The sequence below is a fragment of the Amblyomma mixtum genome, chromosome 8 (assembly GCF_055824585.1).
Source record: "Amblyomma mixtum isolate Tamu chromosome 8, ASM5582458v1, whole genome shotgun sequence".
NCBI classification, from domain to species: Eukaryota; Metazoa; Arthropoda; class Arachnida; order Ixodida; family Ixodidae; genus Amblyomma; species Amblyomma mixtum.
In genome coordinates, this window is record NC_143019.1 from 40,886,535 (window position 1) to 40,902,350 (window position 15,816).

Here is a 15,816-nt window from a genome sequence, read left to right on the forward strand (position 1 = left end):
TATATCAGGGTTACAAGATAGTCCGCACGGAACAGTGCAGTCATTTTGGATGCTCCAAAAATGCCATGCTTTGTAATATGCTTCATAGGGAGGGTTTCTCGACTGGTTTCTCGACCAGTACAGAGCGATGAACTTTGTTGCCTATGCCACATTCTGTGCATCTAATAAGACGTATGGTACTGAACCACCTTTAATCGCACCTGCCATTTGGCAGTGGTAGCAATTCCTTGAGAAGCCGGAGTGAGCACATTTGTTTTTAACGGAATAACAAAACTTTAGGAATGCCTTGCGTCATGTGCAGGATGCTGAACCTCAATTACTTCGGGAACTCCTCTAGGCCTGCCTTGTGTCCATTGCAGGCCCGTGCTTCCAGTGAAATTCGTACGAGCCCTACGGGTAGTGTGGCTGGTAACTGCCATTTTAGTCCCCGGATAACTACACACGAGCTCGGTCGCATTGGGAGTAACGAGGAGGAGGTTGCAAGGAGGAAAGACGAAGTAACTTGCGAGAAGCCCTCCGCCTTCCCTCGCTCGGTGGTTCGCGATGCGACCGCTAAGGGCGCCACAGTCTGTTTTCTCGCTACTGCTGCACAGCTCTTCGCCTAGTGTATTGCAATGCGACAGCTAGGGGGCACTCCGGTTCTATCTAGTGACTCCATCGTGGACGTACTCGATGCCAAATCCCAGGAGCAGTTCATACAGCTGTTGCGTTAGACTAGACGGTAGCAGGCACTACACATGCGAGAGATATATACTCCTTGCAACTCTTTCAGACATGTATTATGTTCTACTTTTGAGCGAAATTGGAAAATTTGAAGAATGGTGCCCAAACCCCAGGAATTAACTTACGCCGCACACTTCCACGCTAGATTTGCAGCTCTATTCTTCAAAAAGACATTTGTGCCCAATTCATTATTTTCTTTATCAGTCAAAGCGGTTTCCACAAAGAAAATTCAGCCACAATCTCCTTTAGTAGACCATTCCACCGCTCGAGACAAGAAAAAAATGGCTGCGGCTTAGCTTGGTTAAGCCCGGTAATTGTGAAAGCAATATCCGTAGCTACGCCATGGTTCAGCTGGTAGTGTAGCTGGTGGTGGTGCTTGTGGTTAGACTTGTGGTGATGCATCGGTTATACAATCCAATCCAATCCAATATGCTAATATAGTAGCTACTGGCCTTGCTACGCAACGGGATGAAAGTGCAACTAGTATTGCTTTTGCAATAAAATGTTACAGCAGCGACAACACTTCCTTGGTGCACCATAAAACTTCACGACATCCATCTTTTTCTCTAGGAACTAAATGTCCCTATCATACTGTCCAGCAGGGATTTCAAATGTAGCTGGCATCACTGACTGCGTGAAAAAGCTCTTTACTAAACACTTGAAAAAAAAAAAAATTGTTTGAAAAGTCTCATGCCCAATTGTAGACACCTTGGCAGACAATGTGTTACACCTCTGTAGTCTCTTGATACATGAAAAGATTTAGTTGTCATGTGAAATCGCACATAAACTGAAACAAAGCTCTTCTTAACCACAAGATCAGCATGAAAACTTTTTATTGTTGGAGGCATAAAAAAAATGAGGTGGTGAAAAGGGAATAAAAGTTTCTGTGAAGGAAAAAGTTCCAAATGTTGCAACAAAACACATCTCCTTTAACCTATTCAGGCTTGTGACCATTCACAACAACGCAGGGCAGCTTTTGCTAGAAACGATGCGTTTGACAAGTTATGCAGGAATGGCAAAGGCGGCATCTCTCTGTGCACCGTAAAAATGATTTCAGCACAGCAACAATGTTGATTAAACAGACCGGGCACAAGTCTCACAGTAGGACCATCAACAGCATTTGGAATGAGAGCTCCGTAACAGCTCAAGCTGATCTATTTGCATACAATACTATTCTCGCATAACCAGAGCTGCCGCAGTGGCTCAGTGGTTATGATGCTCGGTTGCTGACCCGAAAGACGCGGATTTGACCCTGGCCACGGCGGTCGCATTTCTATGGAGGGGAAATGCTAGGGGCCGTCAAAAGAACGTTAAAGAACCTCGGGTGGCCGAAATTACCGGAGCCCTCCACTACGGCGTCTCTCATGGCCTAAGTCGCTTTGGGACATTAAACCCCACAAAATCAAAACCTATTCTTGCATAACTTGCACAATGTCTGCACGCAACAGAGGTAGGCCAAGCGCCAGATAGGGCGCTTTCCCACATCACAGCCATGTTGCATGAAAAATGGGAAGTCAGAGAGTAAGCTATAGCTGTTTTCACCACTTCCGTGGCAGCCGACATGAGTGCACGATGGTTACTGCAAGGCTACAACATCCACGCTGCTGCTTCTGGGGAGTTGCAGACCGGTGCGAGAGTCATGAACACATGCTCACCACTTGGTTAACAACCCTCCACGCAGCTGTATCTTTCATGGCACCTTTTGCGAGATAAGGAAACTAGTGTGAGATAGAAGCGAGAACTTTGGCGCGGCGAAGCCTGCCATCCGAATGGGCATTGCTTGGTGCTGAGGGGTTCGATATACCCGTTTTATGGCCAACCACATTCGAGATGTACCATACACCACCACCCGTTCAGCGAAGGGAAGGTTTTTTGAGGAAAGGAAATGGCGCAGTAATTTTCTGCCATCTCGGTGGACACCCGAACCGCACTGTAGAGGAAGGGAGGAACACCACCACCTGTTCAGCGATGCTGCGTTGCCCTTTGACTTGCCCTTTGACTTGCCCTTTGAACGCAGCCAGCGCTTCTCCCCCAGGCCCCTGTGCGGTTGCTTCCATGCGCGAAGCCCCTAAGAGATCACGTATAACAACGAAGTGTATCGTGGCATTTATGTGCTTTTTGCACGCGTTATTAGAAATCGGAAATTATAATTCCGTGCATTATCAAACGCACAGCTCGACTGATATCTTGATAAACATTGAGAAGGCACTGGCAGCAGTTATTTTTTGTGACTCGTTTGGAGACCAACCGGCGCTTGCATGCCGGTCGCGTAGGAGGGCTTAGAGAGTCGCCGTTAAGTCTCGTACGGTGCCGGATGTTCTCGTTTCAGAGCCTGGATGACTGGAATTTAGTGGATTTCAGTGCCCGGATGTTGGCTCTCGGTCTCGGCGTGACGTCACCACACTGCCGACAACGGGAGCTAAAAGCATTTCATGCTTAATATTGGGGAAGAGTTCGATTCAGTCAACAATTCATAATATCCATGTTTGTTATACAGAAGTTCGGCTGTACTTACATGCTCACTAGGTAATTTGAAGGCAACCATGAAATAACAAGCAGAGCATTATATGGTTTATGAAACTGCATCAAATTGCCCTATCACATGCAATGTATGCGTCTGGTGTTAGGCTATTATGTCATGGTGGTTCACTCTGGAATGCAAAATTGTAACATATTACATTATGCAATTATGCAGTGCAAACTTCAACACAAAAAGTGCTGCAAACAACACAGCTTCCAGATCTCGCTTGCTCAGCATAGAGCTTGAATTTCCAGCAAATTACGCTTGTTAGCAAGGCACAACACCAAGTGCTCGCCATGAAATAAGGGCTCACCAGAGATATACAAAGTTTGTTAAGAACGCTGAAACCTTCTATATTATGTCTCAATTCCAATTAATTCCATTATTTGCCCCAACACAGGAAAAGTTCTAAAGATAGAAAAAAATAAGGAAAGGAAATAAAAAAAAAAAGAAAATGCTCGCACTAAGCAAGCTATGGCAGGCGATACTAGTCAGAAAATAATTAATTAGGGTAATGTGCTAAAAAGAGCATGCCTGAACTTCCCCTCTGCCCCCAGTAAAAATAGCCTGCGTATAAATAGCCTGACCTAACTAGCAAAAAATGACGAGAGAAGACCATTGTAAACAGACCGACTCCCAATAGATGCATATGTGAGCCCAGCTCATTTCTTTGTTTACACACAAGAGTCTGTAATGATGAGTCAGTCATCGTCGTCACTGTTATCTTCAGCAGAACCGCGGATGGTCTTGCGTTCAACGGAAAGCAGGGGGCCTGCGTTCCTTCTGTGCTTGAGTGGGGGGAACGCTCAGGTCTCCAGAGTAGTTGATGACGTGGGCACGTGCAATGCGCCATTCCAGCATTTCAGTGCTGAAGTCGTCAACAAGCCGCCAAGGTCGTCGAAGCCAACAATGAAGTCCTTTGACTTGAAGTCTTTGAAGAGCACGATGGTGGGAAGCACGCGAATCTTCATGCGCTCGCACAAGAACGGAGCCTGGGCACAACAGATGTGAGACAACGAGGTCAGTGAGATAATCTAGCAGCTGTCTCACCAAAAACATAAATCTCACAAAAAAAAAGTATATCCTTTTTGCAACCCCCCCCCCCCCCCCCCCCCCCCAATCCCCCACCTCTCTAAAGTACTAAGGTTAGCTTAGTACTGCCATCCTATGGCAGACAAATAAACAGGAGTGGGCACTTCAGCACTATGAGGCATAAGTAAGTGTAGTACTATTATAAGTTACCTATTAGAATGCTTCTCTTAGTGCTCCTATGTTCACATTGAAAGTGTTATGATCTCTAATGCAGTGCATTCACCAACATTTTGCATCACATAAGCATTTACAACATCTTAGGTTAGCTTTTCATTTGTCCATATGCATTATTAAGTTTCTGGTTTGTTAGATGAGAAGCCTGACACAGTCGGTAGGCTCAAATTTTAGTGTGGGAGAAGCCCTCGGCTATTACACTATACCTCCAGCTAGCAAGTGGTGCAAGGCCCACAAATAATGCACATAAAACAGACCGCAAATATCACTTTAAGAGGCTCAAATCCGAACATCTAATTTTGTTGCATTGCTGATCTGGGTTCCAAACAAGGTTAAAATTAAAATACATTTAAGCAAGCCTACACAGGACTGTAATCCAAAACAGCAAAACATAATTTGCATGAGCCAGCATGTCTCACAACAGTGGTGATGAAACTATTCATCTGCCCACCCCATGTGCTTGTCACCGTGGCACTAAAGGTTGTTCTAAACAGTGGGGTCAGACAAGGAGGCTACAAAGTAGAAATGTGGCATTAGATGGCTGAGCAGCAAAGTCACATAAATGTGCTAGATGAAAGAGATAATACAGAAGTTCCTTTACACAACATTACATGGCACTAAGCTATCCACTGCCAACCATTTCATGTCGCATAAAGACAAGCCCCAGCTACTAGCATGGCTTGGTTCATCACTGCAAGATCTCAGCGGACTGACACCTCATCATCATAGCCCACCTTATCAACACTGATCTTGCAGAAGCGTGTCTCGACGTGTTTCATGGCAAGGATGGCCAGGTGCTTGTCCACAATCTTGCAGCGGAAGGTGCCTTGGCGGTAGAAGTGGACGACCACGTCCTGGCTGGCCTTGCACGCCTCGAAGAACTCTGGCTCGGAAGCCAGCTCTGAGTACTCGCCATGGCCCTTCTCCAGCCACTCGCGCTTCTTCTTCTCGTACTTCTTCATGGCATCCAGGCGCTTTTGCCTAAGACCTGTAGCACACGCAGGTACGCCATTTACGTGTTCAGTTATGTACAATTGGAATGCCTAAGAAATACACACATCGCCAATTATACCCTCAGTTATACAATGCAGGCTAATTCTGAAGTGTGACTGTGGTGCACATGCCAGTTTTGGTGCATCTGCATTTCACTCTGCTTGGTTTAGCTGCCTCAGCAAATGTTTGAAAATGCACAAAATGTTGTCAACAATCCATCATAAAACAATGAAACATGCTTCAACTGTTGTTTGTAAACTGGAACCCCGTCATCCTTTTATCCTTTAATATCAAAGTACAGCCTTGGTCAAAAGTCTTAAGGCCAAAGGCTTTCCGCTTCAGCTGCATAACAGAGGCATTACGGCGCTATTAAAGACCAAATGACCTTGAAATTCTAGCCGATGGTTTCTTCTTGTAGTAGAGAAGGTTCCCGCTTGACTTATGTTTTGAATGATCCGCTACATGGAGCGTTCTAGGAACATTCATTTCACTGCAGCTGAACGCTGCGGCCTTAAAACTTTTGACCAAGACTGTACCTTCAAGGCTCCAGCAGTATAGTTCTGGGTCAAGCCATATGCCACCAAATGGTGATTATTTGTCCCTATAATAAAGTATTACAGACGATGATACATACAAGGTGGAAAGGAACTGTGAAGTAATAAGAGTTTATGGTCTAACTTTTTTTCTCCTGTGCTCTGTGTGATGCACCCAGTGCAAAGAAACCACCACGAACCAATGCTGACGAGGGAAAAGCTTACCTTCAAGGTCTTCGTCAGCCATTTTGTCGAGTTTCTCAATCTCGGCATCTATCTGCTCTTCAATTACCTTAGAAGCCTCCAAGAGGTTCTGGGCCAAGGCTGCCTGAATGTTGACAGCCATCTGCGTACCGTAATAAGATAAACTAAGCCAACTGGGAAGCCTTAACACGCAAGCACAATCTGCAACATTGATTGGAAATGAGAAACTTTATGACAAGTCTTATAGCTAATCTTTCCTTCAATCACTTCATGCCCCTTGGTAAGCATAAATTTGGAGCATCAAATGTTTGGGGCACAACGGAAAGTGCACAAAGGCTAGCTGGAACAAGGCAAAAAAAAAAAAAAAAATTGTCACATGTGTCCTGCTTTGGCGTGCTTATTATTTCAGGAAAGAGAGTCACTGTTCACATAGGCACGCAACCTATTGGCTGCACCTAAGTTTTGCGCAAGAGGTGCGGGCCTGCGTCATCAGATGTAACACGCAGATAGTAACAATTTATTACAAAAATTGGTAGGGAAAGTTACTGCTATTCAGTACTTCAGGCAGTGAAACTGCAAATTTGCGCTTGGTGCGAGACATTAATCCTTACTGCTTTTATTTTTTTCGCGACCGGTAACAGTCGAGTGCAAAAAACCAGCCCGGCAGGGCAACGCGCCAGCTGCGGTCGTACAAAGCAAGCCGACACGATTGAGCAACACCGCGGATTCGCCGCCGTCTAGCCACCATAGCGTCATCGCGTACTACTAGCCAGAAAGATGGCGAATCCTCAACTAAATACTGCAGTTGTGAGTCGTTTAGGAAGCCAAGAACGAAATGCGTGTGAGTGCTTGCTCAGCTGAGAATGGGCAGCTCACATTCACCGACAGATTTCGGAAGACAAACTTCAGGTGATCAAGACCAATGAAATACGCGTGCTAATAAATGCCCACCGGCTTTGTCAGCTAGTGGTATGAAAAGTGGGAGCTGAACATAATTTGTGATTGACCGCTTAAGAGACGGGCGAGCATTAACCCAGGTGTGTACAGCGGCGCCAATACAACGACAAATATGGGCATAATTTAACTTCTACCCTTGCCTGTATTCTGGGCGTGGGCGCGATCCGCGGCGAGCGGGTGACAGGTGCTTCAAACAGAGCTAACGCAACAAAACACTGTCAACAACTACAACAGAATGAGAGGTGAGGGGCAAAGACTGACCTTAATCTGTGGCGTTGAAAGCAACTGTAACCAGCACAATTCAAAAGAAAGATTCTTACTTTCGGCAACAACGCGGCCACACACGCACGATACACACAACGGCGCGTCGCGGTCACTAAACTCGTCTACAAATGGCTTGATGAGACACTTCAGCCGAGTAGCCACTGCGAGCCAAGCCCGCGGGTAGCGCCGTTTTATCCAAACGCTGTGAACAAAACAACAAACCTACTATAAGGAATAATACAATGTACTTAAATGCTGTAAAAATAAGTAAGTTATTTTTTTTTTTGAGAAAGCGTTTTGTTTCGGCTTCCCAGTAGTTACATTGATTGCCGTGATTGGCGCTCGCGTCGTCATCTTCGAGCGCGGCTTTCAATTGCATGAGGTAATCAATTTCACCAGAAACAAAGGCAATGGACTCCCACACTTGTTGATAAACACAGTAAAGCTGGCTGCTAGGGCTCAACTAATAATTGTGGGAGACTTCAACGCTCAACACCCAGCATGGGGATATACCAAAGCAACTCCGAAAGGGAACCTGCTCTGGCAAATCATACAGTCACTAGGGCTCACAACGCTAAACAACCCGAGCGACCACACACGCATGGGTAACAGTGTATGTGTAGACACATCTCCAGACTTATCCCTCTCTAAAAACGTCAAGGACGCAAAGTGGGTCAACACCGGGCAAAACCTTGGTAGTGATCACTTCATCCTTAGCATCACCTTCGACAAAACTTAAAAACAAAGCAAAAGAAATACGAACCACGGATTGGGACAAGTTCAGGCAACTTCGCGACAAAACAGCTCCAAAGGAGATCTCTAACCTTAGCGACTGGGTTATCTCCCTGAATGAGGATGTCAGCTCCACTAGCGTTGTGGTGCCAGTTGAGAAGGAGGAGCAGATTGCAGACTCAAAACTGTTACACCTGTGGCAGGCACAAAAAGGCCTCCAAAAACGCTGGAAGAAGCAAAAACACAACAAGCGACTACGCAAAAAGATCGCTGAAATCGAGAGGCGAATCGAGGAACATACACTTACTCTCCAAAAACAACAATGGAACCAAATATGTGAAAGCGTCAATGGGCAGCTCGGAAATAAGAAGACATGGCATCTTCTAAGACACCTGCTCGACCCAGAACAAACACGTCCCGTGCAACAAAGTCAACTGTACAGACTCATACATAAATATGAGGGTACAACTGAAGACCTAATCAAAGAGCTAGCAGAACGTTATCTAAACACGGATGATGGTACCACTCAACCAGACTACCGGGGGACTCCAAATCCAGATTTAGACGCAGACATCACAGACGCAGAGGTCTGGTACGCAATTGGAAAACTGCGGACAACATCTGCGGCGGGACCAGACAAAGTAACAAATAAGACTCTCAGAAACTTAGACGCAACGTCGATCGCGGCGGTTACAGACCTTATGAACAAATACTGGCATGCAGGCAACATACCACCAGAGTGGAAACACGCGAAAATCACTTTTATTCCTAAAGCGGGTAAGAAACTCAGCACTGAGAATCTACGCCCAATTTCATTAACATCATGCCTAGGCAAACTCATGGAGCATGTCATCCTCAATAGGCTCCAAAACTATGCGGAGGACATGAACCTCCTACCTGAAACAATGTTAGGATTCAGGGCCCAACTATCTACCCAGGACATACTCTTGCAGCTTAACAAGGACATAATTGAAGCTGACGAGGGAACAGGAACGAAAGCAATATTGGGTTTGTTATAGCGGGACAATCTTTAGGGCCAAGCAACCCTGAGCTACCATGTGTCACGTGTTGGCGGCTTTCCCGCCAGTCTGTACCCTGCCACCAGCAATAAAGGACGTAACATATAATTGGCGACGAGGTAAAAATGGCAACTGCGCTGGGCACGATTGGGGCATTCGTTCCAACAGAGGCGACGTCTTGGCCCTTGTATTTGGAGCGCCTCGAATTTTTCTTTCAAGCAAACGACATCGACGGTAACGAGAAGAAGCGAGCAACGCTCTGCAGCGTTTGCGGCCCAGCAACGTATGCCATCGTTCGCTCCCTTTGTTCTCCGGATGCGCCGTCGGCCGTGGCCTACGATGAGATCGTCAGGCGTCTCTCAAACCACTTCTCGCCGCGACCGTCGGTGACAGTACAGCGTTTCAAGTTTGGCACACGTCAACAGCAGCCCGGTGAGTCAATTGCCGACTACATCGCAGAATTGCGACGTCTCTCGGAACACTGCGATTTCGGTGCGTCGCTCGATGACATGTTGCGCGACCGGCTAGTGTGCGGGGTGCGAAGCGAGACCCTTCAGCGTCGGTTGCTGGCGGAGCCGGAGCTTACGTTTGCTACAGCTCGGGAGAAAGCCATTGCAATGGAATCTGCGCAGCGACAGACCGAGCAAATTCGCGGCAGTGCCGCATCGTGTGAAGTTGGCAGCGTGAGCGGGCAGCGTTTCGACCCGTGTGTTGCGAAGGTCTCTGCGCCAGTGACAGCCAAGGAGGGTACCCATAAGCAGGCTGGTTCGCCTGGAAGCACAAGCGTATGTTTCCGCTGCAAAGGTGCGCATTCGCCAAGCAGTTGCCCATTCATGAATATGCAGTGCCACTTCTGCAAGCAACGAGGGCACATAGTGAGAGCATGCAGGAGGAAGGCGGCAGCTCGCGCTTCGGCTGAACCCAACTCTCAGAACAAAAAACGGGCCAGTGGAGGCCGTCACAAGAATGCTGCGTCGGACGTTTACGACGTGTTCGTGCTGTCTGGTGAAGAGCCAGCCGTGAGAGTGGAAGTGCGCGTCAACGGAAGTCCCCTAGAGATGGAGGTGGACTCTGGTGCAGTGTGTTCAGTCATCAACGACCGGACTATGCAGAAGCTGCGAATATCGAAAAGGGCGTTGCGCCCAAGTACTCTTCATCTCCGAGCTTACAATAACAAGGAACTACGAGTGTTGGGTGAACTGACCGTGAAGGTGGAATTCAAGGGGCAGGAACATCGCCTGCGATTGGTGGTGGTTAAGGGTGCTAGTATCGGACTTCTCGGTCGGGACTGGTTCAAGTCTTTGGGAATAAGTCTGAGTGGTGTTCACAGTGTGTACGAGCCGAGTCGAACTGGCAGTAGGGGAACAACAGCCTTGCTCAAGAAGTATTCTTCAGTCTTTGAGCCTGGACTTGGGACAAGTAAAGGGCCTCCTGTACGCATAGAGGTGAACCCGGCAGCTCCGCCGCGATTTCTGAAGCCACGACAAGTACCGTTTGCATTGAGACCGAAGGTGGACGAAGCACTGGACAAGTTGGTGAGCCAAGGCATTTTCCAGCCTGTGCGGCACTCGAAGTGGGCAACACCTGTCGTTCCAGTTGTCAAGAAAGATGGATCGATAAGGATCTGTGGGGACTACAAGAGCACAGTCAATCGTGTAGTGCAGTGGGAGACGTATCCCCTGCCGACACCGGAGCAGCTGTTTGCCAGGCTGGCAGGTTGCTCGAAGTTTTCAAGGCTAGACCTCGGACAGGCGTATCAACAGAAGACTGTTGATGAAGAAACAGCTGACTTGTTGACGGTTACAACACATCGGGGACTGTTCCGCGTAACCCGTCTTCAATTTGGCGTGGCAGTGGCAGTGGCTATCTTTCAGAGGTACATGGAAGAACTGTTGCATGGAATTGATGGTGTTCTTGTGTTCTTGGATGACATCTTGATCGGTGGAAAGGATGAGGTGCAGCACAATGCTCGTTTACAAGAAGTGCTCAAAAGAATTCATGAAGACGGTCTGCGACTAAAGTTTGACAAATGTCAATTTGGTGTTGAGGAAGTGTGTTACTTGGGATTCCGTGTGAACTCTGCAGGTGTGCAGCCGACAGAAGACAAGGTGCGTGCTATTCACAAGGCCCCAGAGCCGACATGCAAAAAGGAACTTCAAGCCTTTTTAGGAGCTCTGAACTTTTACAACAAGTTTCTTAAAGGAGCAGCTCATGCCTTGGAGCCACTGTACCGGCTGTTGGACAAGGGTCGCGAGTGGCGTTGGATGGAAGCTGAGGCGGAAGCATTTCGCCAGGCGAAAGATCTGCTACAGTCATCACATGTTCTGGTGCACTATGATGTCAACAAACCCCTAGTGCTGGCCTGTGACGCATCCCCGTACGGACTGGGTGCTGTGTTGAGTCATGTGTGCGAAGATGGCAGCGAGAGACCGGTTGCATATGCGTCGAGAACTATGAGTGCGGCAGAACGGAATTATGCCCAGACAGACCGAGAGGCGCTCGCCATCGGCTTTGGCATAAAGAAGTATCATCAGTTTCTATATGGGAGACATTTCAAAATTGTGACAGACCACAAACCTCTCTTAGGACTGTTGCACCATGCCAAGCCCATTCCCCAGGTGCTATCACCACGGATGCTGCGTTGGACCCTCATGTTATCGGCTTATGACTATGAAATTGAGTATCGACCAGCGGAGAAGCTTTCCAATGCTGATGCATTCAGTCGTTTACCACTGAGAGCCAGTAGGGCAGAGGAAGAGGAGCAGCGTCTTTGGGAAGTAGGGATGCTGGAAATGGCGCCGGAAGTAGCATGGAACTCTAGGAAGGTGGCAAGATTCACGTCAAGGGATAAGCTGTTGGCTAGAGTCTGCAATTGGGTGCAGCATGGGTGGCCAGAGGGTAAGCTGCCAGAAGAGTTTGCAGCGTTTGTGAGCCGCAAGCATGAACTGTCGGTGTACCAAGGTTGTTTGCTGTGGGGCAGTCGTGTGGTCATTCCAGAGCCAGCTCGACCGTATGTCATGGACATTCTTCACACAGCTCATCCAGGAATTGTCAAGATGAAGGGGCTTGCCAGAGGAGCCGTGTGGTGGCCAGGAATCGACAGAGATGTTGAGCAGAAGGTGAGAGACTGTGCACGTTGTCAGGAATCCAGGTCTGCGCCAGCAGCTGCAAAGATTCACCCTTGGGAATTCACCAAGCGTCCTTGGACAAGACTACACATCGATTTTGCTGGGCCCTTCCAAGGCAAAGTTTTCCTCATTGTTGTGGACTCTCACTCAAAGTGGTTGGAAGTGTGCCGGATGAATTCCATGTCGACAGCTACAGTTTGTGCGAAGCTTCGTTTCCTTTTTGCTACCCATGGCATTCCAGAAACTGTTGTTTCTGATAATGGCACTGCTTTTTGTTCGGAGGAGTTCAGAGACTTCATGTGCCGGAATCAAATCCGACATGTGACCGTTGCCCCATATCACCCTTCTTCGAATGGTCAAGCAGAACGCATGGTGCGCGAAACCAAGGGAGTACTCAAGCGAATGGTTGGAGGCGATATCGACACACGTCTGGCTAGGTTTTTAATGACCCAGCATATCCTGCCTCATGCTACAACAGGCAAGAGCCCGGCCGAATTGCTAATGGGCAGGAAACTTTCAACTGTGTTAGAGCGTCTGCATCCTGACCTGCAGTCCAGTGTGCAGCAGAAACAAGAGCAGGTGATGCAGCGCCGTAGCCAGGCAGTGCGACTGTTTGATGTGGGGGATCGAGTGTTTGTGCGCAACTATCTCTATGGGCCCAAGTGGTTGCCGGGCATTGTGGATGCTGTCACAGGACCAGTGTCGTACTTGGTCGTCACCAAGGACGGTCGTCGATGGAGACGTCATGTTGACCAACTCAGAAGTCGTTCTGCCAGCTACGCATTGGACAGTTTCGCTTCTGGGATGTGTGAAGAGGAGGAACCGCTGGTTGCTTCCCCGGCAGGGTGTTCCGGGCTTGGCATTCCTTCAAGCCTAGAGGACCCTGGAAGACGGGACCAAGGAGAAAGACTGGAGGAGGCTGCAGCGCCCAGTACCGAATCTGCTTCCTGTGGTGAGGACCGTGAAGCGAGTGCTTCCCTTCAAGTCCAGCGACCACAGCGCCAACGCAGCCGCCCTGCGTATCTGAAGGACTTCGTGACGTAGGGGGGAGGAGTGTTATAGCGGGACAATCTTTAGGGCCAAGCAACCCTGAGCTACCATGTGTCACGTGTTGGCGGCTTTCCCGCCAGTCTGTACCCTGCCACCAGCAATAAAGGACGTAACAGGGTTTAGACCTTGTTAAAGCTTTCGACAACGTCACCCACAAAGCCATTTTGACAAACTTGTCAGAAATCAACCCCGGAGAAAGGACGTACAACTACATCCGATCCTTCCTCACTAACAGAACAGCAGTGATAACGGTCGGAACAATAGAGTCTGCCCCAATCACACTAGGAAGTAAAGGAACGCCACAGGGATCCGTCCTGTCCCCTTTCCTTTTTAACCTCTCCCTCATCAAAATTCCCCCCCAACTGGCACAAATACCAGACCTACATCACACGTTCTATGCAGATGACATCACACTTTGGGTAACCAAAGGATGCGAAGGCTACATAGAAGACACACTCCAAGCAGCAGTGGACATCATTGAGGCATGCGCATGGGAATCCGGCCTCACTTGTTCTGAGCAAAAATCTGAACTCTTCGTGATCCGTCGTAAACAAAGAGCTAGGCGTACCACGACATCCCCCCCGCAAATAAACGTCTATGTTAATGGACGATCTGTCAAAGAGGTACGGACCATGAGAATACTGGGGTTGTATTTACAAACGAATGGAAAGAATACTGACACACTCACTAAGCTAAAACGCACGGTAGAAGCGACGGCGCGATTAATCCGCCGCATAGCTAACCGCAGACAAGGGGTGAGGGAAAGAGATTTATGCCGACTAGTGCAGGCCTTTGCGCTAAGCAGGATACTCTATGCCACCCCTTATCTCAAATTTTCGAAAGCAGAAAAGGACAAATTGGATAGTATGATACGGCAGGCCTATAAGGCTGCGTTAGGACTCCCACTAAATGCCTCAACCGAAAGGCTTATGAGGTTAGGAATACATAACACCTACAACGAACTGAAAGAAGCCCATTTAATGGCTCAAACAGCGCGATTAGCCAATTCCAGAACTGGCAGGAGTATTCTTACCAGGCTCGGAATTAACTTTCAACCTACGAATAACGATGCTAAAGTAGACTTACCCCGCGACTATAGGACGGCCCTACTAATCAAACCACTCCCCAAAAACATGCACCCCGTACACCATGAGGGTAGAAGACAAGCAAGAGCCAAAGCCTTACATAACAAATACAGACAGTGCGCTGGAACACTTTATGTAGATGCGGCAGAATACAAAAATACCAATGCCTTTGCAATTGTGGTTGTGAACGAGAATGGTGACCACATCGTCTCGGCGACAATCAAAACGAAATCCTCTGAAACGGCAGAAGAGGCGGCTATAGCCCTCGCCCTAGCGCATACCCAAGGGAGCATCATCTTCAGCGATTCCAAAATGGGTATCAATAATTTCGCTAAAGGGCGAATTACAAACATCTCCCTTAGAATCCTTAACGTAACCAAATTCTCACCAAATTATTCCCAATTGATATGGGTCCCAGCCCATTCGGGGAATCCGGGGAACGAGGCAGCCCACAATAAAGCCCGAGGTTTCGTCGACCGGGCAGTGGATGAGTCTGGCTCCCTGAATTTCACGAAGGACTCCATGATCACATATCATGATCTCACCAATCATTTTAAACTAGAGAGGAGAATTTTCCCCCCTCCAGACAAAAGACTTACTAAAGAACAAGAGGTTACGTGGCGTCGTCTACAGACGAGATCGATACGCACCCCATCACTCCTCGCGCACATTTATCCAGATCTTTACAACCCAAACTGCAAACACTGTGGCCAACGTGCTACCTACGATCACATCCTGTGGGACTGCAAAATAGAGCCACCTCCGGGTGATCTAGTTACAGCTCCTTCTCTCGAGCGGTGGGAGACCGTGCTGGCTAGCTCTGACCCCAGAACGCAAGTTTTGGCGGTGGAGTGGGCTGACAAAGTCGTCGAGGGCTATGTACTCTCGACCACTTAACGCGACTTCTTGCCAAGCTCTTCCCGGCGAATAAAATGTTTTACAATCAATCAAGCAGGCCAAAGTATGCACTAACTAAAACAGAAAACAAACAAACAAAGACAGACAGACGGGCGAACAAGAAAACGGGCGGGTAGGCAGGCAGGCGTCATCATGTTTAGATACGCATTATATAAAAATAGGCTGTGGCGAACTGTACGCATGCTGCAAGAACGCCGTATATGTTTTTCCTTGGGTACTACAGTCTGACAAAAGCAAACCAGGCAACGGTGTTTGCTGCTCAGCTTACTGCACCACTCAAGAAAGGCGAAAGGGCTCTTCTTGCCTTACACAGATTTATAGCGTAAGGGGTACCATCAGTGCTCCTCTACAGACATTGCTTTTGGCAGAGACGGTACTTTGGACTGATCCGGTCAATGCTTTTTAATCTTCAACATAACTCAC

The 15,816-nt window shown here is 48.1% G+C and overlaps 1 protein-coding gene across 1 annotated transcript; it reads right to left on the minus strand.

Moving 5' to 3' along the window:
- Positions 1-1,539: 1,539 nt before the first annotated feature.
- Positions 1,540-7,584, minus strand: LOC149332226 (thioredoxin domain-containing protein 9). The gene is given in 6 exon segments (XM_089557167.1): positions 1,540-4,014; positions 4,016-4,126; positions 4,129-4,236; positions 5,245-5,498; positions 6,262-6,382; positions 7,459-7,584. Coding segments are annotated over 5 exon segments (663 nt in total). The 5' UTR covers positions 7,459-7,584; the 3' UTR covers positions 1,540-3,945.
- Positions 7,585-15,816: the final 8,232 nt, after the last annotated feature.